Below are 27,994 nucleotides of genomic sequence, written 5' to 3'. Positions count from 1 at the left end.
AGCGGCCACTGAGGTTATTCACAGGGACTTTTACACCTTCATTTACATGCACAGACTTTGAAGTACACTCACAGGTGACCTCCAGAAGAACATCAGCAAGTTAAGACTTCAGTTTGAGCAGATACATACATTTTTGTGAAGCATGTGACTTAATGTGTTTCAGGTCATTTAATTAAACTACCAAACCATCAAACTTTTAGATGATTTAGTTTTTGAGCCTTGAAAAGAGTACATCATACAAGATTGTCAAATATAACCAATTACATACAGAAATACCTAAATATTGGCATGAACTAAATGTGATTAAACTAGGTGACAAAGTACTCAAAATGTACTATAAACGACAACAACAGTATACTTTAATAACATTACATAGATATGTAAAACGCCTTACTCTGAAAAATAAACTTTTGATACATTTTTTTTAGCAAAATAAATTAAATATTCATGACTCAGTTTGATTATAAATGACTACAGCTTCATAAACTGTGGGTGGATAAGGTGGTGGTCAAAGACTGCTGGATTATCTAGTGATGGGAACCTACCTAATAAAAAGTTAAAATGATAATGACGTCCAATTCGGTGAACATGGAAACACAATTCTTCCATCCCTTGCAGTCTCAGGCAAGGTTTGCATGCCATAAACAGGCAATAAAAAACATAACCAGCCTACTCTATATCACGTTAAACATAGAACAGAAGTGAGGGATGGAGAAAGGTAATATAAAGGATAGTGGTCAGCATTCCAAACATTATGCATCTTTAACAAAACAAAAGGACTACCTGAGTAGGAGCTTAAAACCAGCCCTTTTGTACCATTTTCATCTTCATCATTACCAGGCAGAACGTACAGAGCCTCTGCGCTCCAAACAGCTGATTATGTGAAAGGTAAAACCTAACCTCCATTTTTCAGACACACCTCAAGTAGGAAAATGCAAAATTCAACTGCTGAGGAAGACCGTTCAGCTGACCTGAATAGCTGCGATTCAACTCTCACACGCCACAGATTTCCTTGTACTTTTTGTATTAAGTGCACAACAAGGATTAATGGATTTTAGTGGTGTGAGAATCTGAAGGTAAAAAAAAATAAAAAACAAAGCACCAAATACGGAAGTTTGGATGTAAAAACACAAGGTGTGTGTCACTGGCCACTGTTTTTCACACATGCACACTCTTCCAACAATGTCCAGCTATGAGAAGTCTGTTTTTGATTTTGATTAGAGTTAGTGAATGACACTCAGGAGCTGCTGTTCAGTCTACAGCTCATTCTCCCTCTGAGAAACTGGAGCAGTTAGTGGGGAGTATTTGGCACCCGAGGCTAACACTGAAAATGAATGTGTTGATGCTGATGTACTTTCCCGTCCACGTGGGAGTGAGTGTGCGTGTGGATGTCTGTGTAGATTTTGGGATAGATTTTAGGGGGGAGCGTTGGGCCTCCCTGGTTGAGGAGGAGCTGCTGCTGCGCCAAGTACTCCTCGTAGTTCATGGAGCTCATGCAGTCTTTCTCCGGGCTGGAGGAGCTGGAGGACGGAGCCATGCCGCCCCTGTCCCGCTCTCGATATGGCAGCCGGTGGGAGCTCTGCAGTACTTGTGCAGCCGCAGCCGGAGCGCTGGGAGGAGGGCAGTGTTTTCTGCTCTGGCAGAACCACAGCAGCACTGTGCCAAAGATGAACACTATTCCAGCAGGTATGCCAATGATGACAGGCCAGGGCAGAGAGCTGGAGGCCGGTGAGAACATGGGCGTAATGGGAGGCTTTGTGTCTGCAAAAGATGAGGGACAAAAAATTGAAGGATCAAAACAAGTTGCCAACTTTTAAATGTTACCAAAAGTTTGTTTCACTCCAAAGGTAAGAGCTGTAAGACTGCAACTAAAACTTATTTTAATTATGGATTAATCTGCAGATCATTTCTAGATTCATTATTTAGTCAATAAAATGTCCAAACAGGAGTCTAAATGATGAATTTGAAAGCTCTGCATAAAAGCAAGTAAGTAGACATTGAGTTAAGATTTTTTGTTTTACTAAATATGTTTTATTTACAGTGAAAAGCAGCAAATCTTCTTATTTGAAAAACTGAAACTGAGTTGGCATTTTTCTTACCTGTCTACATAACTAATTTGAAACAACTGACTCATTCATTTACTTCATCAAGAAAAGGTGGATGGAAAATAGCTTGAAGGCCTGGTTAAACTGGGTTTTATTTATTTGGTGGAGAAAAAAACAATTCCAAACTATCTGAAAAACGGATATAGAGCAGGTGACAGCAAAACATTTGTCCTCATTTGTCCTCTTTACAGACACGTATCACATGTCGTCTCATGTTTGTTTCAGCTTGACATTCCTCTGATGTTACTGTGTTATGTGCGCTAATGTTGATCTTAAAAATACACAACCAACCACATAAAACACACAAGCTGATAGCACAGATCGTCGTCCAAGCTGCTGATTTGTTGCTCTGCAGTATGTTTACATGCTGCTGTGGCACTGATACACTGTGAGCAGACATTGCCCAGGCCTCACCTGGCAGCACAGTGAGGAAGGCGCTGCGGAAGCTGTAGCCCATGGTGTTGGCGCCTAAGCAGATGTACATGCCAGCGTCCTCCTCCTTGGCGCGGGTAATGAGCAGCTTGTTGAGGTAGGAGCCGTCGGGCCTCGACCACACCTCTCCTGTGGGCAGCACCACGAACCGGTGGTCTCCCACCTCAATGGTGGAGTTGTAGCGGCTCTCCTCGTTAGACTCCACACGTTTGAGCCACTGGATGACCGGCTTAACGTCACTCCTCACTTTGCACTGGAACGACGTGGTGCCTCCGTAGTCCACCGTCGTGTTGACTGGGTGGGTGCCCGTCAAAACAGGCTTGGAGTGTGACCTCTCTGCATAGACACACACATACACACAATGTCAGTCAGGAGACATGCGCACACACACCCACACACATGCACACACAGACATCTTTTGACATGACAGCCCTTCTGCGGATAGAAGAAGTCTTAGTTGTCCATACCGTTATTAGCCTCAGGCTTAGAACTTATAATTGACAGAGAGGGAGGAATACCACATGTAACACAAGAAGTATGTGTGATTAGTTTCCTCTCTTTCTTTGCTCCTGGTTGTACAGCACACATTTCTCATGGGAAGAAGGGGGGGCAGTGGGTCTGGCAGACAGCTGGGCTTTAATCAGCTCCAGATTGGGTGGAGGGTCTCTGAGCTGAACAGCCTCCCTCTCTCTCTCCCTCTCTCCCCCTGTGCAAACACCAGGGCACAAGCCCTCACTCTCAAGCCTGCTTCCTCAATATGCTTCTCATATACATGATTACACAAGCACATTCATCATGAGGCAAGGATACGAATAAGACCTGCTGATGGCAATCAGACGTCAGGGGTAGGTAGATCAGAGGGAAGATCTTTTAAAGGTTACAGTCCTTCCTCAGTCAAAATCAGACCATCTATTACAGTGATTACACTGTTTTAATTTCCCGCGGCAATGTACAAATTATACAAAAGATCACAAAAATGATCCACAAAAACAGCAGTAATCACTTAAATTAATTTGCTTTGCATCATGTGTTAGCTCTAGTATTTCCAGGTGAACATGTTTGGTAAAATGTTTGGTATGCGTGCAGCCTCAGCCTCTCTGTGGGATACTCACGTATGACCTCAACTTTATATGTGGCGTTGATTTCCCCCGCCCGATTGGAGACCCTGCAGGTGTATCTGCCGCTGTGCTCTGGCGTCAGGTTCCTCAGACTCAGAGTCCACTTCTTCTGACGGCCCTCGCCGACCTCCTGATCCGTCAGCGGCCTGTCGTCCTTCAGCCACAAGATGTCTGGCTGAGGGTTTCCGCTGGCCTTGCATTTGAGCCGCACTGAGCTGCCAACAGGACGGGCTATCACCCTGTTCCTCATTTTAGTGGGCTGGGTGAAGCGGGGACGTACTTTGGGGGTAAAAAGAAGACACATTTAGTTAGCTTGATGTTTGGCTGGTAGATCTTCATATCGTATAGAGATTAAAAGGACTCAGTGGCTGCCTCAAACAGCAAATAGCTGTGAAAGTACATGTGATTTGTAGTTAATAGAATAAAACATACAAAAACAACTATTATGGTCCACTGTAGCATTGATAGCATGCCAAGCAAGCAGAGCTCGTACCATATTTGTCTGACACACCATCAGTGCCCAGCTCAGACTCTGCTCCATCAGCTGCTACAGGTCCAGGTTTATCAGAACCTGAGTCATCTGTTAACACAGCAGGACAGAACATTTGAGAGCCAAACAAAACAGCCAGGTTTAAGTTCTTCTACTGTTGACATAAAACACATCACATCAGTAACTAATTCTAGTGTAGAAATAGATTAGCTGCAAACAACAGAAAGCCTTAGAAACTGTCAAGAGGGATGATGTTAGAGATTATAACCTGAATAAAGTTGTATGTAGATGCTGTATAAAATGTGTGTCTATTTGAACTGATGACACAGAGCAGCTACTGCCAATTAGACTTCAGAGAACAACCCTTTGTGTTTTTTTATGCATCTTGCAGACCAGATATTTAACAAAATATTCTTCTTCACTCTTACTAGCTTTTTACTGAGCTGTGAACTTCATCTCAACCTCCAGAAAAAGAAACAAAACGCTTTCAATTACAGCAGTATGATAGGTATTTTGCATAGGGCTTATTTTATCTTAAGCATCATACAGTAATGACTGATTATTAGCCACATGTTTCTGATATTACTATATTGTAAATGCATTACTCAACTTATGGGGCAATATCAATGCCAGAGTGACTCTCTAGGCGTGTGGCTACTTTTATACTCTGTCTTAACTTTCCATTACTATCCTGTTCTTAATTTTTGACAGCGTCACTGTCACAGCCCTTATGGCGGCGACCCAACACCCTGGAATCCCAGCAAAGTGTTCTTGGCTCCATCTGAGTAAATTTAGCATTTATAGATAGGCTCCTCTGAGCGGGGTGCATGCTTGCAAATGCTGCTAGCATTTGGAAGTAATACGATCAGTTTTCATAAGCCCAGTTCCAGGAGACAGCTGTGGAGTTTATGTCATAGGCTGACATCACCCAGCGGCGCTAAGACGGGGCTTAGAGAAAATATAATGAGTGAAACCTAATCGACGGTTTGTGATGCGTATCGACTTTTCGAGTTAAGCATTGATGAATTAACAGAGCAGATCGGATTCCTCGCCAATATCTGCCAGTCTGTGCAGGAGGAGACACTAAGCAGATGATTATTGAAGAGAGGCTGCTGCTAAATGATTTATTATGATACTACTGAGGTGTCAATTCACATTTGATACGGCTGTCTGAGTCATTTCTAACAACCAGAAGTCAAAGGAAATACAGAGACAATATCGCTATGTGAAAGCCAAGTTAGCTGTATGTTTTAATAACAATCCAAAAGGAAAAACTAGCAGCCAGCTCTGTACCTTTCGTGTCTCGTTTTGATATCTGGTCCAGCGCAGCCCCAAGTTGGATTTTTCTAGATGCAGTTTGGCACACTTGATTCCCTCTCAGGGTTTGATTGGGTCAGGTAAAGAGACCAGATGTGACTTCTAACCCCCTCGTTCTGCCTCCCTCTGAGTCCCCCCGAAACCCTCAAAGCTCTCTAGGGTTCTCTGGGTACAAACCCTCCTTTGTTTGTCCCCTGCAGCACCAAGCCCAGCCATGATGTCATGGCTATTTGAAGGGGGTTTAACTGGCCAACTATAATAACCCATTCCTTTAAAAAACAGCCTCCACTGGAAGAAATATTTCTCTGTTGCTCACTTGGGCTCTCCACATTCCTCCCGGTTCCTGAACCTCCCAATCCAAACAGAACATGGTCCCACACTGCCGGGGTTTTCTTTTTGACTTTTTTTTTTCCTGAATCTATTTCCTCTCCACTTTTTGCCGATTCCAGGGAACAATGGCGCCCTTTATACATCTATCCTGTTAAAGCTATCCCTTGCCACTATTGTCTTTTCACAATGTTGGCTCACTGGGCAGCAGACAAGGGCGAGGTAAGACATCTCATGGCTGCCATATGATTGTTATTTTTGGAAGATTGAAAAATCAAATAATCAATAATTGAGGAGAGGCTGAGAGGCCTCTAAATATACAAGGGGCCTGTTCTTGTGTACTGGAAAGTCATATAAAAGCTGCAACTTATTATGGAATCAGTGATCAAACAGAAACCCTTATACTTTACGTACTGTATGAAATCAAAGGTTCATTACGTAAACGGAAATTCAATTACAAGAGTCATGATTCAAGTGCATGCTTATGCAAGTAAATGCTCCAAGAGAAACTATCAAGTTGTTTAAAATGCAATCAGCCTCCTTCCATACAAGTTGAATCCATTCATGGTCTTGTTACAGTGTTTAGGGTCTGACGCCATCCCCTCCCACTTCATTCACAAATCTAGCCACAGGAAACAGGTCACTACACACTCTCTCCCTGCTGGCCTCCTGTGCCAGCTGAATCACAGGAAAAAGGCCTGATGATTTGAGGTCACAATGAGCTCCAGATGTTGTTGGGGACATTGTACTGTCCAGAGAAAGTTATGCGCAGTGGCCTTGCATCACACTCTGGAAATCTCCAAACAGCTACCACATGTGATCGGTCACACACGAGGCAGTTTATCCAGCAGTTGGCCTGACAACGTCTCTGGAGAGGAGCGAAATGAAAAATGCGCTGCGAGAGCCAACATCGCCATGTAGAAATAATGAGCGCTGCCAGCCCTGTATTATCCCTGTAATATATTATCTGTGCAGACATAAACATTAAAATCTAATCCTGTAAATGTTAATATGACAATCCCATGTTAATGCTAATATGAAGCCTGCTGCAGCCTTGAGCAGCTGGGGACAGAGTGGCTGCTGCATGTATCGGTCTGTCCTGGCAGGGGGTGCTGGGAGGTGATGGGGCCAGTTGTCAGGAGACCACCCCAAACAGGGCCCAAACAGCCAGCTGGAGGGATTGAGGAGGCGCCATGTTGCACTGACTGACCAGATTTTTCAGATAGCTCCGGGGAGGACAGGCTGTCCGCTGGCAGATGGGAAGAGGGATATCTCTCCAGCCGCAGAGGAACCCCCTCCTCCTCCTTACATCACCCTGCAAAACCCCTCGCTCTCTCACTTCCAAACTCTACTCCATGTCTTCACTTGTCTCCTTATCTTACTGTCTTTCGGTTCCTCTGCTGGGTCCAAGGCAATGTTTAAAACGTTATTCTCTTCACGTTGGGCCTTGAACTTGAAGAGCTGCCAGGATTTTGTCGACCCCTTTTCCCCTGACCGGCACTATAACCGGCTGCAGTTGCTTCTTGTGCTTTTTCACTCTGTGATCCAGTAAAGATAATAAACTGACGTGATGGATACTGTATGTAGAGTTTTGCTGGGAGCTACCCCTCATTTACAGTATTTCAAATAAATAAACTCTCTTCTCTGATCTTTTTTGAGAAACATAATAGAGCTCCCAGCAGGTTAACTGCATTCCACTAAATTAAAATGGCTAACAATTAGCTGATTCAACCTTAATGGAAAGTGTTGCTCATGGTAATTGCAGACTATTTGGCTGTATTATACTGTAAGTATTTTGACAATGAGGCCCCCTAATCTTTGTGGCAAAAAGGCCCCCAAAATCCAAAACACCCCACATGGAACAATTATCTATAAAAACAAACGCTGTGGTGAAGGCCTGCCAGAGTCTAATAGATGACGGACAAGGGAGCAGAAAGAGGGGGAGGAGGGGGTGTTCTTGTGAGATGCAGACTGGCTGTTGAGTGTCTCAAGTCGGTCTGTCACGCACTCACTACCACCAGAGGACAAGTAGGAAATGGAACAAACCAGATCAGGATTAAGAGTCAGGCCAGAAAGTCTCTAGGTAACTCCATAAAGGGCAAAAAACACTTGTGATAAAAATCTCATGGAAATATGCTTCCAAGAAAGACTCCTCACTGAACTTCCAAAGGTATTTTTTTTTTTCCTAACGTAATCACCGAGTGGGAGTAGAGCAACGCATGCAGTCAGGTTGAACTGATCTCCCTGCCGATCCCTGCCAGCTTCATCACAGCAGTCTTAAACTGTTTGCACTAAAGTCTTCATTCTCACTCAGTCGCATGACAGCAGCAGGCAAACCAGACAAATTATCTGTCACATAAACGCACCACTGGGAGAAAGTTATCTATCACCAAGATTAATTGACTAACTGTGTGTGTCTCCTGTGTGTGTGTGTAGTTTGACCTTAATTTATCTCAATCATGCTTCTTTATCTCCCATCGTTAAATCAATATTTAAATCCAAAAATAAATTCCATACACATGTACAGTATTACTCTCTGCTGCAGAGACAAATACTTCATCTTAAAAAATAAGCTGTCTCACATCTTCAAAGAACACCATGTTCAGAGAAACATTTGCAGCCCCCCTTTTCTTTATTTGTGTTTATTCAAGCTTTTTCTCAGACTTCTAAGAATATCACAGCCAAAACTAATCTCTATTCATCAGGGTTACATAGAATAATAAATAACAACACCACCAGGCAGACTTAGTAAATAGTGATCAGGTAGGTAACCCTTTCCATTTATAGTACACGAGCATAAAATTTGAGCAGATGTACAGTATATAAAAACTGAGATTTCAAACACAACTGTGAACATCCTGTGAATAACTAAGCTCATCTTCGTCAAATTATTGTATTTATGTCATTTCTGGGGGGATTCCAACTTCCTCCCAAAAAAGTGAAAAGAGCTGTTTTCAGTGCTCACACTTTTCAGTTTGGATCTAGCACATTCTAGTTTATTAAATTCACTCGTTCTCTACATGTTTCATAATAATTTCTATTGTTGTGACCCTGGGATGATGTGAGGATCTTCTTGCTGCCATGTCTCAATCCTGCTTTCTTTTGTCTACTTTGATGAAAATATCTGCTGATGCATTTTGCTGCCTTTTTTTTTTATCTGGATGACTTCTATTTGTGTCTCAACTCCAGTGAGTTTACCTTTGAAGTTTAGTTTCTGTCTCCCTCTCAAAAGAATCTACATTTACTTTCTACAGAGAAAAATCATTAAATAGACTTAGTCCATCACATCAAATAGAAAAAAATATTCTGGCAGTGTCCGATCAGGGCACTGAAACAAACAGTTTCAATGACAGTGCTGGGTTATCCATCACATAACTGATTCTGAGCATGTTCCTTTCTGAATGCCCTTTAAGTGCAATGCAGACACACACATAGCCACGTCTGACTTTGATACTATATAGCACGACTGTAGAGTGAACCTTGACATTATAGCTGGCTCATTGCCTCGATCTCCAACCTTTCATTTTGGCACAATCAGCAGACACCCTCTCTTTGAACTCAATGACAACTTCATATTGAGGGAGACTAAAATAAACTTCAGCCCCGTCTATTCCCATCTCATGAGCATGCTTTATTACAACAGCCGCTGTTTTCTGAAGTGCTCTGTGTTTTCCACATCTGCCTGATTATGGCTCTTCTTCTGAAGCACGGCTGTCAGAAGACCAGGCTGTAACTCCTCCTCTGAGGAGGGAGAGAGAGAGAGAGTGCAGACTCTGGCCCTAATTAGGCATCTTAGAGTAATTAGACTAAACACAGCCTTCACGCTCCGCTCTGCTCATTCATCATACTCCGCTCTAGCGCAGAGGAAATGCACTGTATGCACACGAACAAACGAGTAACACACCCGGTCAGACAGGGCTTAATCCTCCAGGCCCCACTCAAGAGCTGTGTGAGAGTCTGAAGACAAACCGGCACTATTACACTGAATGTGTTTCTTATTGTGGAGCTGCAGACCTCCTGCCTCCACTGAGTGTAGCCTAAGGAAAAGGAAGAGCTTGAGATCCAATTGAGTCACAGAGGATGAAGTAGTATGAAACAATATCCCGTGCCGCTGTTGACTTTGGGCAGGGAGAGGTAGGGGCTGTAACACATACAATAGATGAGAGGATCAAGCACTAAACCTCCATAAATCCACTTGTTTTAGACCTCGACCTCTTTGAGTGACGCTGTCTTTTAACATTTGACTGCAGGGAAATGTTGCAACTGTGGCCTCAAAACACCAGAGAGGAAGAAGATGCGATCTGAGCGTACAAATCAGAGCCCTGACTCACTGACACAGTGTCTGGTTTTAGTTATCACACAGGTGACTTCATGTTTTATAGATGCTGAATTGAGCTTGAATTTTTAAAAGGTGCGACATATTTTAAAAAACTCAATGATCTCATCTCAGGAACCAGAACAGAAACACGTTATATAAACTGAACTCCATCTGTACTCACTGATAACGATGAGGGTGTAGTTGATGTTAACGCTACCAAAGCCGTTGGTGGCTTTGCAGACGTAGGTGCCAGTGTCGTCTGCTTCCACCTCCTTGATCTTCAGGCCCATGCGGAGAATACGGAAACGGATCCAGCCACTGTGGATGTTGCGCGAGTCTTTGGTCCACATTATTAGGGGTGGAGGGTCTCCTTCCACCGGACATGGCAGCTTGATGGCACTCCCAATCCGGGCTGTCTGTCTGTGAGTAACCTTCTCAGACACACGCGGAGGTCCTGAGGAGACACGAACACAAAAATTATGCATTTTCTGAAACCAATTCTTCAAAATTGTGATATGATTTTGCAAGAGGAAAACAAATCATGTGGTTGAATCTGCAGCCCATAATAATATTGGAAATAGGTTTCTGGAGCTGATAACAATATTTTGAAATGGTACACCACATATTTAACATTTACGTGCCAAAAATATCAGAAGTAAGCACTTATTCAGCAACTCCCAAGAATTATATTCTTGTCATGATGGAAATTTAAAAAAGACACACTGAAGCCAGTGATTCCCAACTTTTTTTTGACCTATGATCCCTATAACAAAGCAATGTCTACTTGCAACCCATCACCATAGGCTGCAGAAGTTTTTTGTTTTTTTTTTTACAAGTTTTTAAAAGTAAAATTTAAAGTAACTGACAAGACAAACAAAAGAGCAGAAGTGATTTTTTAAAAATAAGGATAATTTGTGGCTCAGTAACTGTTCTGGATATTTCCAACATGGACGACAAGCCCATGAGGAATGTAAGTCTGAACATCTCCTGTACATTTCCATTAAAATGGGCAACTCAATCTGCTGATTAGGACTGTAAGATGTCTCCAGAACAACCACTGAATGGACCTTGTGGTGAGATTGTTTTGCCAACTGCTGTCTCGTGACCAGTTTGGGGAGTCCTAAACCCACAGTTTGGAAGCTACTGATCTACACCATGCACCAAACCTTAAGGTGGGTTAGCAGCTCATGGAAACTCACCTCACATATTATTAGGCACTTCAGTGGAAAAATAACTGAATTAAGACATACACTGGAAGGAAATTGTAAGTTTTAGTTTTTGTGTAAGTATGGTAAGAGAGGAACCTCCTTTATATGGAACAATTTCAAAAATATCAATTTAAACAATAATATATTTTGATTAACTAACCAAGCGAAGCTGCAAAACCATAGTTTTTTGGAAATCCGCAAATGAAATATCTGAATCTGATTTCCTTGACTAAACACGGCCCTAAAAACAGTGTGGTTGTGGGCAGATGGAATGAGATAGAGGTAATTTGTCATCTTTTTGTCTGATTACCCAGAAATGTTGAAACCAGATTGTAATAATTGGACAAGCCCTGTCGTCCACTGCCTGCACAGAGAGGGTAAAGTGTTCTGGCGCTGGTTTTTGCGTAGCGTGCAAGAGATCAAAGCAATGAGAGGGGCGGGTCACAGTTAGACGGACAGCAGCCTGTTCTCTCCCGCTCTTAATTGGCTCGGGTCTGCTCCCTCAGATCTGGTGAAGTGGAGCGGGCCGAAACACCTTGTGATGGTGTTAGGAGGCCTGCGCCGCTGCTCGAACAGCACCAGGCATTCAACTAACCCCCCACCAAAAACCAAACAAAACCCTGAATTACTGAGCAGACGAGACACCGGAGAGAAACAGGAGATTGGGGGAGTGAAAAAAAGGGGGAGGAAATGCAACCAAACCCTATAGCTGCAACAGCCCTCAAAAGTACACAGAGCGCAGCCTGTGCCTCAGAACAAATGGCTGGTCTGGTAGCAGTAAAAACAATGGGGAGGGTAAGTACACATGGCCTCTCCCAACACATACACACACGCTCAAACACACACATGGAGTCACATTCCTTTGGTGCATTTCACACATATGGTAAACAAGAAGTTCATTATACTGATGGGGCTGTAGTGGGGGAGGTGACACAGGTAACTCCCATCTGGCCATTTTATCCATCACATTGCCAACAGATGTGTATCTCAGTTGCAGGTACAACATCTGGACTGCTGAGCTGGTGACCTCAGATGCTAAAAAAACTGGACACACTCATATTTTCTAGAAAAAAAGAAGAGGAGGATGATTTATATGTTGCACCACAAAACTCAGTGGAAAAAAGTGAATCTTGAGAGCGTAAAACCAATGAAAGCCTCCTTCCTTTTTGTTTCTATGTCTTTCCCAACCATGCATGAACACGCACACACACACACACACACACACACTCAGAGTTTTCCTTCCTCTCTGTGGATGGCCTTTCCTGGTCCACTGCATGCACAGGAAATTGGAAGTGTCATTGTTTATGTCTGTGGAGAAAACGCAACCGCAGTCTTTTTGGCTGTTGTCAGCTGGCCCATATCTCACTCCTCTGCTACCAGGAAAGCAGAACAGAGGCGCTCACTGTTTCTACTCTGCAGACTCTGCTTTAGGACCACAAACAGGTCACAGCATTGGCTTGGTGCTCCCGGGGCTCATATGGACTGAGTTGATCCTAAAAGACTGAACCGCCTTGTAAAAACATAAATACATTTCTGCCAAATCTTGAACAAATAGGCTTCAGTTATCTCTTTTGACTTATGGTCCCACAAGCCACTCAACCATGTGCTCCCTCCAGATTCATGGAGAGAACTGACGCACAAAACAAGGCCTGATTCATGTCAAAAGTTTAGTTGAAGCAAAGTGTCAAAACACATTGACTCTACATAGGTACAGCTTCTGTCAAACAAACACTTATACTACTCAGGAAAATAAAAAGAGATAGAGGAACATTTGAATGCTCTTTTCCATTCGTAAAAATATACAACAGTGAACTGCAAAACCTCTCTGCAGCAGTGTCTGCAGAGCATTCAACGCTTTCTCGCTGAGAGTTAAATAAGAGTGATACATCTGTTATTTCTGCTAAATATAAAGATACAGCCAGCAGCCAGCTTAGGACAAAGACTGGAAACCCAGAATCAGCTAGCTAGTTTTGTCAGAAGCAAAGCAGAGTATTAGCTTTGAGCAGAGCCAATCTAACAGTTTCCCATACAGATGTAAGAGTGGTATCTTGCCATCTAAGTAATGTTTTGGAAAATAAATAAGCAAAATGTCTGACTATTGCTTTAATTGTGATAATGGTCTATGTGAACTTGAACTTGAGTTATTCAAGACAACTCCAGCTCCTGAGCTTTTTGGCTTAATAAACTAAAAATCTTTGGCTGGTGCTCCAAGCGCAAGGAATGTGCAACAAATGATTTCCTCCCTCCATCTCCGCTCCCCCCCAAAAAAACCTTTTGAAGTCCTTTTGAAAAACAAGACATGAAGAGGTGCTGAAATCAAGGACATTGTCTGAATAACTTAATCACTATCGGTGCTGTGTGTATGACCACCATCCTTTCTCCAACAGGGACTCTCCTCCTCCTCCTTCTCCCTCTCAAGGACAGGTTCCCTTAACCTTGGAGTTGAAAAGCTCTGAAACCACACAGAGGCCCTCTGTGGCAGATCCAATTCTGAGAAAAGGGGAATTATTGCCTTATCTGCTTGATTATAAGATAAATAGTTCAAGATGTCCAAAATGCAACATGTAATCACACTAGAAGTCAAACTTTCGCTGCACTTTTCTCTGCTGTTTTCGCTTCACTCCTCTGATGCTCTTATGGTTGCTGAACTTACCATTATGGTCCTCTATAGAGTGTGATGAATGGGAATCTGCCAGATTTATGACAAACTGCTGAGAATTTCACAGTGTTTACTCAAATTGTTAGAATTGTTAGCTGCTCAGTAAATGGAAAATGATACACATGACCATATGGGCTTTCCCATATTGCAGCGTTTGTACGGTGCTCCTTATTATAGCCGTGCTCCATGTGTGAATGGAATCTTTCATAGAGCAGGAAGAGGAGGAGGACGCCTGGCGACTCACAGAATTAGCTCTGTTTTTCTTTGCTCAATTTGGTGATGGATTATTTTAAGAGAAAGGGGCTCATTCAAAACGAGGCATTCTTGTGATTCAGACTAAATATAGCAATTTTTTTAACGAAACCCTTGTGAGCAGGTTAATGAACTGTTGATCTGACGTGCAGGCATCCGTGGAGGGAAATATGTTTGGTAATGTCAGAATGCAAATGAAAGAGAAGGAGGAACGAAGAAAAAAAAAATTAAAGTTTACAAAGGCTGCCAGGATTGAGCAATGATCAGATGTGCTGGCACCTCTCTCCTCATTTATTCTCTCTTTTACAAAACACCTGTGGATTTGTAATGATGTGTACATGCGTTTTTCCTCCCATGCAAAGCGCTTTGATTTTTCTAGTCAATGCAAACATGTCAATAAAGGCCTGGCTTGGCTGCTGACAGCCACTACAATAGCGAACACCTGGCACGACCACAATGAGAATAGCTTGATAATGCACGCAACACCGTCTGCCTGATTCAGGACATAGTAACTCTAACAACACTGTAAACATCTTCTAATAAAAAGGATTTGGGTCTTAATCTCCAGCCAGCTGAAAGAATTTCTTATGCATCAGAAGGCTTTTGCACGCTGCCAGACTGTAGTGATTCATTACTTAGATAAACAATGATCTGAATGAATGTGTCTTCAATATGCAGTATTTACACAAAGGATAAGAAGCAGAGAGACAGATAGAAGCTGGAGAATGCCTCCTCCTACTCAGCAGCACTGTGTTAGTTCAGCAGACCATACAAGCGCAGACACAAGAGCTAACATAAGAGAGGAGAGGTTTAATGGAATCTGTGCTTCCAGGGAAATATTCTATTATGCATCTCTTAAAATCAGAGGAGCACTTGTATAACGCAAATCTACAAAATGGATTTGGGGCGGGGGGGAGTAAGTAGAGTTCAAGGAACATGAGAGGGAAGAAAGAAATGCACAAAAAAATACATGAAAGCTAGAAACCAAATCCAGAGCCAGTGACTTCACTTGAGACTGGAGGGGTTGGGTGAAGGCGAAAGGTGAGGCAGACACCGCAGCTCAGGGAGTGTGTGAAAGGCCAGAGCTTCTGTTCAGAGTCTGCTGCTGCACTCAGCTATACATTTCACAAGCAGAGATAAAAATCGGCATAAAACAGTGAGAGAGAGAGAGAAAGAGGGGTGGGGGGGGGGGTACACCTTGGCAATTCAAGAAAGGAGGCAAGGTGAGGTGAGGTAAAGGGGGGTAGGGGGTGGCAGTGACAGGGTGAAAGGGGACGGGATACGTGGAGTGGCGGTAGGGGGCTGTTCTGACAGCAGCGGGGCAGCGGAGGGTGAAGAATGCCGTCTTTTCTTACCCCTCCAGACGTCCTGCCCAAGCTACTTCACCCAGTGTGGTAATCAATACCCGTTATTTTCCCCTCTCTGCTTTCCAATCAATAGATAAGAGCGGGGTAAGACCAGCGGGGACAATGGCTCTTTCTTTGGTACCATCTGATGTGGGCTGAATAGCAAGTGCTTCGGTGGTGGGAATGGTACAGGAGGAGCTATTGGGTGACATGAGGGGACTAGAGAAACAGCAGGAGGGGGTGGAATAAAAAGAAACGAGGTAAAGAGAATGAGATGCTCCAGTCGATCTATCTGATTAAGGCCGAATCACTGGGGTAACATCGCTGCTTGTTTTCAGTGAATCTGCATCTGCTTCCTTCACTAATGGCTCCAGAACAACAGGCTCCTCCAGCGTCATAAAGCTTCTGGAAACATCTCCATCACGCGGCCTACCCTTAACAGGCCCTACTGTGGAGCCTTTGAACTCTAAGCTGCTATATTTCATTAAACTTGACTGCCTTCTCCCCGGCCCCAGCTGCCTCTGTCGGAGAGACGGAGCATGTGTGTGAGAGTGTGTGTTTTTGTAGACTCCTTACTACTGTCATCTGCTATTATACTGCAAGAAAAACCCAGGCTTCACCCATAATAAATCAGTTAGACATAGATATTAGTTTGTTCAATATAGGACAGATATTTTTCTGAATATTGGTCATCGATTACACAGAGGTGGGCCACTTCACCTGAAACAGAAACTACCACAGAGCTTTAACATGTGTGGCTATTATTTAGGTTATTTCCTACTTACTAAATCAATCATGACAAAAAATATGTCAGGATCCAGGTTGCTTACTAAGATAACAAATTCCTGTGAGAAATCCTCTGTTGTATAATTTATTGATACTTTGATTACATGAGAGGCCTCAGGTTAAGGACTTTCCATAAGGCCTCTGTATTTTTCCATACTTCCACAAGCGTGGAAAAGTATGGCGTCTCCCTTATGGAAAGTCCTTCACCTGAATTAATAGAGGTCTTTCATATTATGTTTTCCGAGTGGCCGTTTTGTCTTCTTAGTGGATAGTGCATACGAGCGGCAGTGGAACAGCTCATAACCTGCTTTTCCAGTGTGTTACCTACATGAAAGTGGGCATTTTATTTTGAAAGTTACCAACAAATACAAGATCGACTCCAGTTTGAGTAACATTGGCTCAGCTGTTTTCTTCAAAATGAAATAATACATTGTGACACAGTAAAGGGAGTCAGACAGCATTAAGAGAATGACAAATGCATTATTGGTTTTGGTCTTTTCATGGGATTTGTTAACAATAAAAAAATATAAATCACATGTAACTGAAGGTATTTTTACTATGGAGATGTTTCAGTCCAAAAATATCCATATAAACCTACAAAAAACAAACAAGTCAAGCATTCTATCTAGCTGTTTCTTAGGTAATGACAAATACAAATAAAGACACTTTTTCAGTAAATGGAAAACACTAACACACTAATTCAGTGGCATAACATGTCATGCTATTGTGAGTCAGAAATTCACTGGTCTTGGTCATAAAGAGCGCACAGTGAGTGGCACTCTAGTCGCTTTATCTCACTCCATTAGGCTAAGGCCTGGTGCACACACAGGGGCTGAGTGTGTGCTTAGGGCCACTTATCAAGGAAGAGGCAACAGGAGGGAGGCTGGGAGGAGAGAGAAAGGCCAGATAGAGTGACAGACGGAGACAGAGACAGAGAAAGAGGGGTCACAAAAGGGGAGAGAAAGAAAATGAAGCCAAGAGAGAGAGAAGTAGGGTGAGGGTTAAAGAGAGGAGAGTTGATTTAGAGAGTGGTGGGGAGCAGAGGCTACGATGGCAGAGAGGCCTCCTTTAACACGCAGCTCATAAGGAGAGGAGGGCTGCATGGGGGAGTGAAGGGGGATTAGGTGGGCCCAGGCGGCAGTAACCAGGAATCCCAACAATCTCACACCCCACTCCCTGGCCTGGGATCAGCCTCAGCCACATGACACACTCAAACAGACCTCTCTCTCTGCAATACAGAGCAGAGCACCAACAAGCACCTGTTTATGACTGTCTGTCTAATATGTTTGGAGATTGACCAACCGCTTGGCACTGAGAGGAACATTGTGTGAGCACTCACACATGTTTGGCTGCTCTGAACTGTCTGTGTATTGTCTCTTATTCTCTCTCATACTCGTAAACACACGCAGACACAGGAAGTTTAGACGCAACAAAATGCCTCAGTGTTATCATCCACCTGCCTCAGATAGCAAAGGGCGTCAAAGATTAAACCCCATGACTTGAGATTAGCATTTAGCCACATACTGCTTCCTGGTAGGGACGCTCCCAGGTGGTTGCAAGATAAATCAGAGGGGTCTCGAGATGACAAACAGAATAGAAAAGCAGAAAAAACATTTGTGGTCCCCAATATTATTTATGACTTCAATCTTCTTCAGTGTTGTTATAAAATGCCCTGTCCCCCAAAAAGTGCCTGGCCTCATGATATCTTACACAACAATTATTCCAAAGAGTTCCACACAGAAAGGTTTACAGAACTTAAATTTGGGAAAAACAAAGCAAACAAAGGTACTGGTACTTGGAATTGGCTGATCTCCTGAGTTTAGGTATCAGCATCAGTATTGGTGGTTGGTATGTTGCTCTTGTAACTCAGTGGTTCCATACTTGGGGTTTCGGGACACACAAGATGATTCAACTGATATAAGAAAAGGAGAGTTTTCTTTTCAGCAAAATTATGTTCATTTTTCTAACTTGTCTCTAATTCTTTTTTTCTTGTGAACTACTGTGGTCTGGCTTGTAAAAATCCTTCAAATTAAACAATGTAAAAGAGAAAACTCACTACGGTTGAACTGCTTGTGGCTCATGTCCAAGCTAAGGCTGTAAACTGCACTTAGGGTTCACAAATAGACATTGTTTTATTCAAAAAGGCTGGAGGCCAAAAAGGTTGGGAACTGCTGCTCTAATCTTTGCTTTTCTAATGAATTACTGAATAATTTTACCTTTTCAGGCCTCAAAAATGATTCAAATACAGAAAAACGAGAGAAAAAGAGAAAGAGAGCTGATATGATACCCAAGTTTCAGTAGTCTTGTTAAATGTTAAATGATCAGTATCATATGGAGCCATACAAGAACATTTCCTGTATCAGTACAAATTATCAAAGATGTGCAACAGATGACAATCTACTTCGCCAGAAAAGTTAGCAACCACTGTTCCAGAACATGTTGCTGGACATTAAACTCTAGGGGCCTGTTAACACCACCTCCTCACAACAAGACCTCTGTTTTTGTTGTTTCACATCCTCCATCAGTCAACAGTGAGGTGCATCCTGCCACTCCCTGCATGCCTCCTCCTTCCTGCATTCCACAGCGGGAAAAACTAACTCCAACCTGCTCATTGTGTACAGTTGACACAGTCGGAGTCCAGTCTGGAGGTGCTGAATGAGATGCAGATGTCTTATTAAGTCGAGTCACTGTCGCTCTGCGTTGGTCTGATGTTACACTGACTGGCAGGGAAGCACAGAGGCCGTAAACAGGGTTGTTTTGAGACAGACATGCTGTCACCGGTGGACCCGTGTGTGTGTGTGTGTGTCTCTGTGTGTGTTGTGGTCATGTCTGCGTGATGATGATGATGATGAAGATGAGGTCTGGCGCTGAGTGCCCCTCATTTCTCCATCTCCAGGAACACTACACCAGCGTACAGTCTGAAGAGCAGCCAATCTCCATGACACTGGGAAGCGCTTTACACCAGCGCCTTTGTCAACAAGGTCTTTTCAGGAGTTTAGGGGGGGGGGGGTGACAGACTGTGATGTAGCAGGAGTGTTTGGGCAGAATGGAGCAATTCAGACAGGAGCAGGAGGGAGGAAGAGGCTAGGAGAGGATAGGGTGAGTAAAAGAGAAAGGAGGGTGAGACAGAGACGAGACAGAGCGGGGAGAGGGGGGCAGAAGCAAGGCGAGACAGACGGAGGGGGTGGAGGAACTGGCAAAGCTCTCACTGACAGCAATGGGGCCTCTTGACAATCCAGGAATATTGTCTGAAATCAATCTGTCATCATAGAGCTGTTGAGCCTGTCATTACGATGTGGTACTCGCCCTTTCACAGTGACAATTTGTTCAGTGCTTTCCCAGTTCACCTTACTACTCAGCCGTACAAAGGTCACTGTCCCCTATCCATCTCTGTCTGCCAGTCTGGCTGTCTCTGTCTTTGTTAATCAACTGTCCACACAGAGCTATACAGTACTTTTATCAAGGTGACCTGCACAGAAACAGGCGTCTAATGAACCAGAATAGACGACCTGCCGAAAGGACTTCTGTCACATTATTGATTCTCCATATTTTCTTCTGTCAACTACCGAGTAACTGCAAAAATAGCTTCAAATAAGAAAAAAAACCCCACTATAAATACAGTCATGGTGCCCCTGTGAGGCTGCACATGCTAACATGCTCACAGTGATAATGCTATAATGTTGATGTTTAGTAGGTATAAAGTTTACGATCATAGTTGGGTATGTTGGCATGCTAGCAGCTAATTAGGACAAAACACAAAGTTGCTGCTGATGCTGTCACTGACCTTGCAGGAAGGTTCTGTCATAACATCACACTACTGGACAAATATTGACCTGATGATGGCGCAAGATGAAACATCAGGGGAGAAGTTTTAGCCGTTCATTCTCTGAGGACAATTAACGTAAAAATTTCATGGCAATCCATCCAGTATTTGTTGGTCTATTTTAGTAGGAAAACTAGTCAGAGTACCTCCAAAGTCAGTGGGATTCAGGAGGATATGACCATCAACCTATTGGCATTGGTCAACCTATAGATGTTGCGATATTTCACTGAAGAAGTGAAATGTTTGACCTTGTATAATTGTCAAAGGGTCACCAAAGTTATTCAGATTAATCCTCTAAGGAACATAAATACCTGCAGGACTTTTTATGGGAATGCATCCAATAGTCGCTAAGATATTACTCTGAACCACAAATGTCAACCTCATGGTGGCGCTAGAGTAAAAGTCACTAAATCCTGTGGGCACTGTGAATGTTTGTACAAAATTGCAGAGAAACCCATCACATGCCTGTTGAGATATTTCAGTCTGGACCAAAGTGCTGGACCCACTAACAAACTGGCCATCTCTAGAGCCATGCCGCTAGCATAGCTACAAATTAACAAAAACAACAGTCAGTTTAGCTATTTGTCAATCTAGACGCAGAATAACTGTATGAATGGAGAAGTGCACCGATCTGCCAAGCCTCTAACTCCAAGTATATCCAGGCTGGGGGCTGATCCAAGGCCCAAACTCACATCTCTGTGCATGAGGAAATCAAATCAGTTTCACTGCATGGTGCAGAATTCCAGTCTGGGATAGCAGTAGCCCTGCTATAAAATATGACAGATTATACTCCTTGCTCCTGAAATGATTTTTCCTCCCTTGTCCTGTTCCACTCTTCAAGTCAAAACGGGGACATATTTTTCCATTCATTACAAAAGCAATGGGTCCCCTGAATGAAAAATCAGGGCCTCTTTGACTCCTCGCCTCTGTTTCCAGCGTTGAGACCGGAAATGGGTGCAAACGAATTCCACCAAGACACCCTAAACGCTCGCAATGAAAACTTGTGTTTTGACGTACTGTGACAAGCAATTGCTCGGACCAGACTCTTTATAACCTCAATCAAAGGGGACAATGCACAAAGAATTTCTGAGGTCGCTCAAAAGAATCGCTAATGAAAAACAAAGTGGAAGTGAAAAAGCCACAAAGCCATGTGGGATCTCATTGAAGCTCATCGGAGGTGAACCGAAAAGGGGATGGGGGCCTGGAAACTGAAAGGAGGGTCCGGGGGTGTGCGCCGAAAGCAGCGGAGGCCTCATTCAGAGCTCGTTATCCCAGCCATCTCCTGGCTCGGTGTGTGTGTGAGAGAGGGTTTGAAGCCCCCCAGAGAGGAGGAGGAGGAAGCAGAAAAACAAAGACAGCGTAAATCGTCATAATGAGGTGCTGATGTCTGGTGTTGGAAAAACAATGAAACACTTGATGCGAGAGTCAAGTAAAAAAAACACGAGAGGAACTGATATGATATGCAACAGGTACCTCCTTGCTGCCTGATTTGGTATGTTGATATGTGAGTAAGAGACTGCAGCAGCACAGATTCAAGCAGGCTGTGGCAAGTACAGCAAACAAGCACATACAGTAAGATGGGGCAGATAATATTTCTGCACTTTAAATCAGCCTTTTATTCACGAACATCACAATGACAACCATTGGACTTGTCCAAACCTGCTCAGTCCAAGCAACATCCTGAGGGCCACCATCATGTAAATACAGTATACTGCAAATACATCTTTTGAGACAACAAAAGGTTGTTGTTGTTTTTGTTTTTTTTATACTGAAGATGCAACAAGGAGCCAGTGCTGGAGGACAGACGTGGAGAAGCAGGGAGAAGGAAATCCACCTCCCCGCAGCTGCAGACTCACGGCCCGAATCATAAATCTATGAGTTAAAATCCACAGGAAAACTAAACCGGCTTCCCCTGTTGAGGGGTGAAAGAGGGGAGCAATTGGATTCTCATCATTTCACTTACTAAACTGACTGAGTCAACAGCTGTGGAGCACAAAAAGAAAGAGGAGGGGAGAGGTGGTGGTGGAAGGGAGGGAGGGGGGTCTCGGTCTCTCTCTCTCTCTCTCTCTACAACTTGGCTCCTCAAAAGAAAAAGAGAAAACAGAGCGGGACTGGAGAAGTGAAGGAGGCTTAGAAAGAGGGGTTGAGCAAGACAAACATTTCCCACTGTGGGGCTGAAATGTTATTGTAAGGTCACTTGTAAGGTTCCAGCGAGGCAGACCCTCACCCCCACCTACAGGCTCGCTTCCAGTCGCTCAGTCCATCTCTTTCTGGCCAAGGGTGTAACACAGCAGCCTGAAGTGTGGAGTCTAAACAGTGTCCAGTGTCGTCAAACGTTTATTTAACACCAAACAGCTGTCAATTAACAAAAATCTGTCATCAATACATCTGGTGAATCGAGGGAAGTCAAACCAGGGAAGCGAAAAAGTCGATTATCATTTGAATGGTGACGATCTGACACCTCCGTGTGCACTTTGTAAGCAGCTCCATGGGTTTCGCGAAAGTTAACAGGAGCAAAAGGAATTCTATTTAACTGAACCCAAATCCATTCAGCCAGCAGGAAGAGTGTGTGTGGTCTGAAAACACTCCTGGAGCCAACTGCCCAAACAAACTAATGAGCATTGTACACACAGAGTCCTTCGTATGGTTCAGTAGGATTTTCTTTAAGAAATAAAAAAAAAAGGGAGAAAATGAAATTCCCCTCATGTGTGTCCAAGCATTAGCATACAGCTGAGAGTGACAAACACTGAAAGTGGACAATGCCTTGTTGAAATTCCACATGAATGCTAATTGAAGTGGCCATTAAAGTCAGTCAATGAAGGGAGTGCTGCTCACAGGGATTATATGACCCTGCTAAAGTAAACACCAACTGACCTCCATTATGACTACTTATCACAGCTACAGCCCTTTCCTTTCTTTCCCCTGCTTGGGGTGAAGTCTGACACATTCCTCTCTCCGAATGTTTCCTCCCAAACTGACAGGGTCAGCAGTGTGCGCTGATAGATGGGGAACATGGATTGTTATAGTGGTGGTAACATTATTTCCGTGATAGAAACAGAAGGATCGTAGCAGGAGGAATATTATTTCCACCTGGTTTGGAGGAGAAGGAGGTGGAGCAGAGAATAGTGGTTGCTGTACCTCTGAGGTTTTCCAAATTGCCCTGTGCTCCTTGGATGTCTCATTACCATGACTTTTCTCAGGGTAATTTCAGCCTGCTTAATAAAACACACATATATTCAGATGCACGAAAAGCAGCGCTCATTCGCCCTCGTAACTCCTTCTCACGCACCTCTAAATGGCAGCGCCTCGGTAAAGCGAGTCCCCCGTCTGCTGTGAGCTCTAATAGATGGCAAATAAGTCCAGTCTACAGGGATGAGGAGTGTTTAAAATTAATTACTGCTGCCCTGTCCAACCTGGGGGACCGCTGCATGTAATAATCCATCCATTGTTCTCCACCAATGGACCCAGACTCAGTAAATAGGAGCCACAGAGAGTCAAGAGAGGGTGGGTGGGAGTAAAGGTCAGCTCATGCCTTGTTTTAACGACAGCACATTAACTTAACTCACTTCCTTCAACTTTACACTGGTAATAAACGGGAGGAAATGCAGAGAGAAGCGGGGAAAAAGAAAGGGACATGTGTACGAACGGTGGCAGTCAGCGCTGTTTGTCTGGTTTGGAAAACACCGAGGGTTGGGGGTGTTGACCAGGTGCACTGATTAGAGCTGAGGTAGAAGATGAAGGATGTTTGACTCTCCTTGAGTTCTGCTGTTCAATGTGGGCAGAAAACAAACAAAACATTTTCTAATACCTAAATGGAGCATTAAAGTGCGAGTTGAGCAAAGACTGTAAAAAACATGTTACTCAGCAGCAAAGCTGAGCTTTTTCAGCGCAACTCTTTCTTCTCCTACCCCACCCCCACCCCCCACCTCAAGTCTCACTGGCTTGGCCCACAGGGCAGAACACCACTGTTACACCTTCTTACTATTCAGGAGCTATTTAAAAAATAAGAGGACTTTGGGGCATTTGGTTACTGAGAAACTAGCCTCATTATGGTTAAAGGAAATGGAAAACTGTCTAGGAGCCAAATGGCCTTGTGATTTTAAAAGCCCTTGGCATACAATTTATCTCATAGTACCTTCTTGTTATGAGGCCATGATGTAACTCGGTTATAAAATGTATATTTTCCAAACGGGGTCGCGGAGCAGTTTGCATGCTCTAAACTTCAGCAGATGGCTTCGGTGAAACAGACGAGTGCGGTGCTGAAAAACAGCAGATTCATGTACGTGTGCAAAAAAGACACAATTGTATTTGATGCCTGTTTCTGATTAAGATGCATCAAAACACTGCCATTCAGTGTGTGTATGTGTTCATTGTTAGCTAGTCCTGGTGTGTAACAGATACACCTGGTCCCTCTCTGTTTTCTCCCAGGGTGCATTTGTGTAGATCCATATGTCTTGGCTGCTGCATTCCTCAGTTAGTTGGGAGCTCAGTGGTCCCTAGGCCTGTCACCACATTAGAGGCTCTGCTGGGACACATCACTGAGCACCTCCTCCAGCTGCTGGGGGTGGCTGAGCACCAGAGGGGGGAGGAAAGAAGGCGCTGGGACGGAGGAAGTACGGGGGTTCCAAAGGGGTGTGGGGGGTCTTAAGAAATAATTCTTGCTTGGCCAGTCGCAAATTTGTGGCAATGGAGAGAGGGAGGGTTCGTGTGTGTGTGTGTGTGGGGTACAAGGGCAGGGGGTCCTGTGTCAGATGTCGCCTGATGACTGACAGCAACAGGCTTAAATTTGTTCACTCAAACTCACTGTCTTCTTAGCTGCATTGTCTGAAATGTTTAGATAAGGGCAGAAAACTAACACTTCCAATGTGTTTTTACTGTTTCACACATAAGTCAAAGGGGGTCTGTCCTTTATAATTTAATTTACATTTGTCAAAGATGTCCTCATACATTGTTAAGTTTTACAGGGACAGTTTTACAGCTTTGCTGGCATTCACTTCACTATAAAAACACAAGTTTTGAGTCAAAACTGTATTTCACAGGATGTCAGACTCAAGCTGTTGCATTTGGACTGTAACACTGAACTCACTGTATCGCTGCTTCTGCTGGGAGAATTGTGGGATATTTACACTTCACACTTCACATTGTAAAGCATCATTCAAAACCATCTCACTCCGACTGTCTGCCAGCTACATAACTGTTGATGTGTCTATCTGTCTGTGCATCTGCAACCACTTTCAGGGAAATTATGAAACACAGGCTGTAAATCCTTCCTTTTGTCTAACATAAAATCAGTTGAGAGCCATTGGACCTCCACTCCCCATCATCCCATCAGATTCCCCTTTTGGTTTCTCCCTCACTGACATCTGTTAATCTGTAAACATACAAAATTGCCTGTCTAATCTTATTTAGCCTTCACGTCTTGTTTACTTTTGCTTTAGTCGTGCCGTGAAGGCACGGCTGCCATGCTGTGAATGAGGCATTGTCTGCAGACCCACAGATCTAATCTCCCCCCCTCTAAACCGCCACCAACCCCCCTCCTGCCTCCTCTACCTCAAGCCCTGATAGCCACATGCAGGTATTGTACCTATCAGACGCCCCTTGAATTCACTTCCATGCCGAGCTGGAGAATAAAGAGAGCGCTATGGAGCCTGCCTGTTTTGCCAGTGTGAGGTCTTCCGGGGAAATGTGTCTGGCTTTCAGATTTCTCTCATTAAAAGCCGGAGTGTAGTTTCAAGTTTTGCCTCAGTCTTTGACTCATGCCACTGGATTGCATCAGACACGGTTCAGTAGTCAGTGATGTTGGATGAAATCATAGAAATTGCCTCGACAGTTATTCACGACCTGATGACAAGCTCACTGTAAGTTGTCTTTATAAAGAAAAGTATTGATACTGGCACAATAAACAGTGCAGTGAATTGTGGTCAGACTGAGGTCTCCCACTCTCCACTCAGTGTTTCGGGCATGGACACACACACACAGGCTGATGTGAGACAGTCCCTTGGCCAGCCGCGGGAGAGCTGGACTCTTACACTGACTTGTGTTCTTTCACCCTGGGAAGCTGATGGATGATGTTTGTTTGGTTTAGCTGAAGTGAATGTGCACACACACACGCACATACATACACAGCCATGACACACACGCAGTGCTAGTAGGGGTAGGCTTGCCCTCTCTCATTCCCCTGCCCTGTGTTGATCTTGGGTTCTGTTTAGAGATTTTTTTTACGTTTTAGTTTTCCGTCTCTTACTCCTCGGCGAGAAAACGTTAAGAGCCAACTGAGACTTTCTTCATACGCACAAGAAACCAGCCAGTCAACTTGACTCATAATGAGCTATGAATCTGGTGTTACCTTCCAGGTTTTAAAACATGCAATATTAGTCAGAAAGAAGGGAGGTTTGGAAAGGAGCTCTCACCTCTTGCGCAGTCTGTCAGTACAACAACCTCAAAGATGAACAGCACGATCTTCAGGACGCCCATACTGTCCAAAGACAACTTCATGTTCCCTAAATCTGAAAGACACAGGGACATAGTGACACAGTGCATACGCACAGAGCAGGAGAATTAAAAAAACAAATCTTTTTCTCAAGCCATTTGTGCACACTATGAGTTTTAAAAATGCATGAAAAATACACGATAGCTTTAGGTCATATCAAAGTTCTATCAAGGACTGTACTGGCATTTACTGTTTCCATGTCACTGATATACAGACTTTTTCTAGCTGGACAAAGTTTTTTTCTTTAGTTGACCTCAGACCCCAAACTAAACCCCTGGGACCCTCTGGGGTCTGAAAGTCTAGAGTCTAAAATGAAGCCAAGCTGATGTAGGTTTAATGTCAATATTACAAAAAAAAATCAATTTAATTCCATTTGAATTCATAAACAGTAAGTTAGCACTGTTGGAGGATGTGTGAGAGGTTTCCCTCTCTGTCCAGCTAAAGTCAGACTCAGGTCTGAGGTCTGTCTGGGACTTTGCAATGGGATTTAAAGTCTTTAAGGGTCCTTTTTGTAAAATTTACGAAGTCCTGGTTAATGTAAAAGCAGAGTCATGAATGTAGGCTAAATATCCAAGCAGCTAAACAAGTTCTTGAATCGTAAACTGCACATAAAATTGTCTCTCTTAGTGAACTTTTACTGTAAGCACGGCTAAGTTAATGCTGCTCACCTGTAGCTTGGGTAAGCATGCAAATAAAAGAGAAAAGATTTTTTTAAGGAGAAAAAGGTCGCTATAAATGCGTCGATAACATACCTGGATACTGAATGAATGAAGTCAACCCAGTATTAGCCTCTTGACAGAAATGCTTTTAGCTAAAGTCCGCGTTGAGTCCATGAATCAAAGTGACAGTGGTCGACTTTTCCCCGACCTTTAACAGACCACCACACGCTTATCTCTTGAATAAAATAACGAATTTAAAAGCCGAGTAAAAGCGGACACTTCCATGAATCACAACAAAACTCCCATATGTTAATTTAAAAACACTCAGGGCGGTCCAGACTGTGTAGTCCGCTTCGTCCACCAAGTGACTTTTCCAGTGCGCACACAGCGGAGACTTGTTGTCCGTCCCAGCGCTGCAGCTGCGGGCCAATCACAGCCCGCAGAGGCCGAACACGTTTAACTCTTTATCTCTCGCGCACCCAAACCTCTTCATCACAAAGCCGCTATCTCACCGCTGTCAGCTTAAAGTATGACAAAAGAGATAACAGCTGTGGAGCGTTAAGAGGAATACCGTGCAAATCTCACTGCAAAATTAAGTCTTAGTTAAGACTAGAGGCTATTAACATACTTTACTACTTTTCTTATATGACACACACATATGACA

At 43.6% G+C, this 27,994-nt stretch overlaps 1 protein-coding gene across 1 annotated transcript; it reads right to left on the bottom strand.

The window, feature by feature from the left end:
* Positions 1-153: 153 nt before the first annotated feature.
* On the bottom strand, positions 154-27,981 carry LOC108892460 (fibroblast growth factor receptor-like 1). The gene is made up of 7 exons (XM_018690016.2): positions 27,424-27,981; positions 26,592-26,687; positions 10,289-10,561; positions 4,149-4,235; positions 3,650-3,934; positions 2,520-2,873; positions 154-1,761 (listed from the first exon to the last, which is right to left on the bottom strand). The coding sequence occupies exons 2-7, from the start codon at positions 26,674-26,676 to the stop codon at positions 1,319-1,321; spliced, it is 1,527 nt and encodes a 508-aa protein (XP_018545532.1). The 5' UTR covers positions 26,677-26,687; positions 27,424-27,981; the 3' UTR covers positions 154-1,318.
* Positions 27,982-27,994: the final 13 nt, after the last annotated feature.

This window comes from Lates calcarifer, linkage group LG19 (assembly GCF_001640805.2).
Source record: "Lates calcarifer isolate ASB-BC8 linkage group LG19, TLL_Latcal_v3, whole genome shotgun sequence".
NCBI lineage: Eukaryota > Metazoa > Chordata > Actinopteri > Centropomidae > Lates > Lates calcarifer.
Note: the sequence above shows the minus strand (reverse complement) of the source record. Positions and strands in the feature narration are given on the sequence as shown.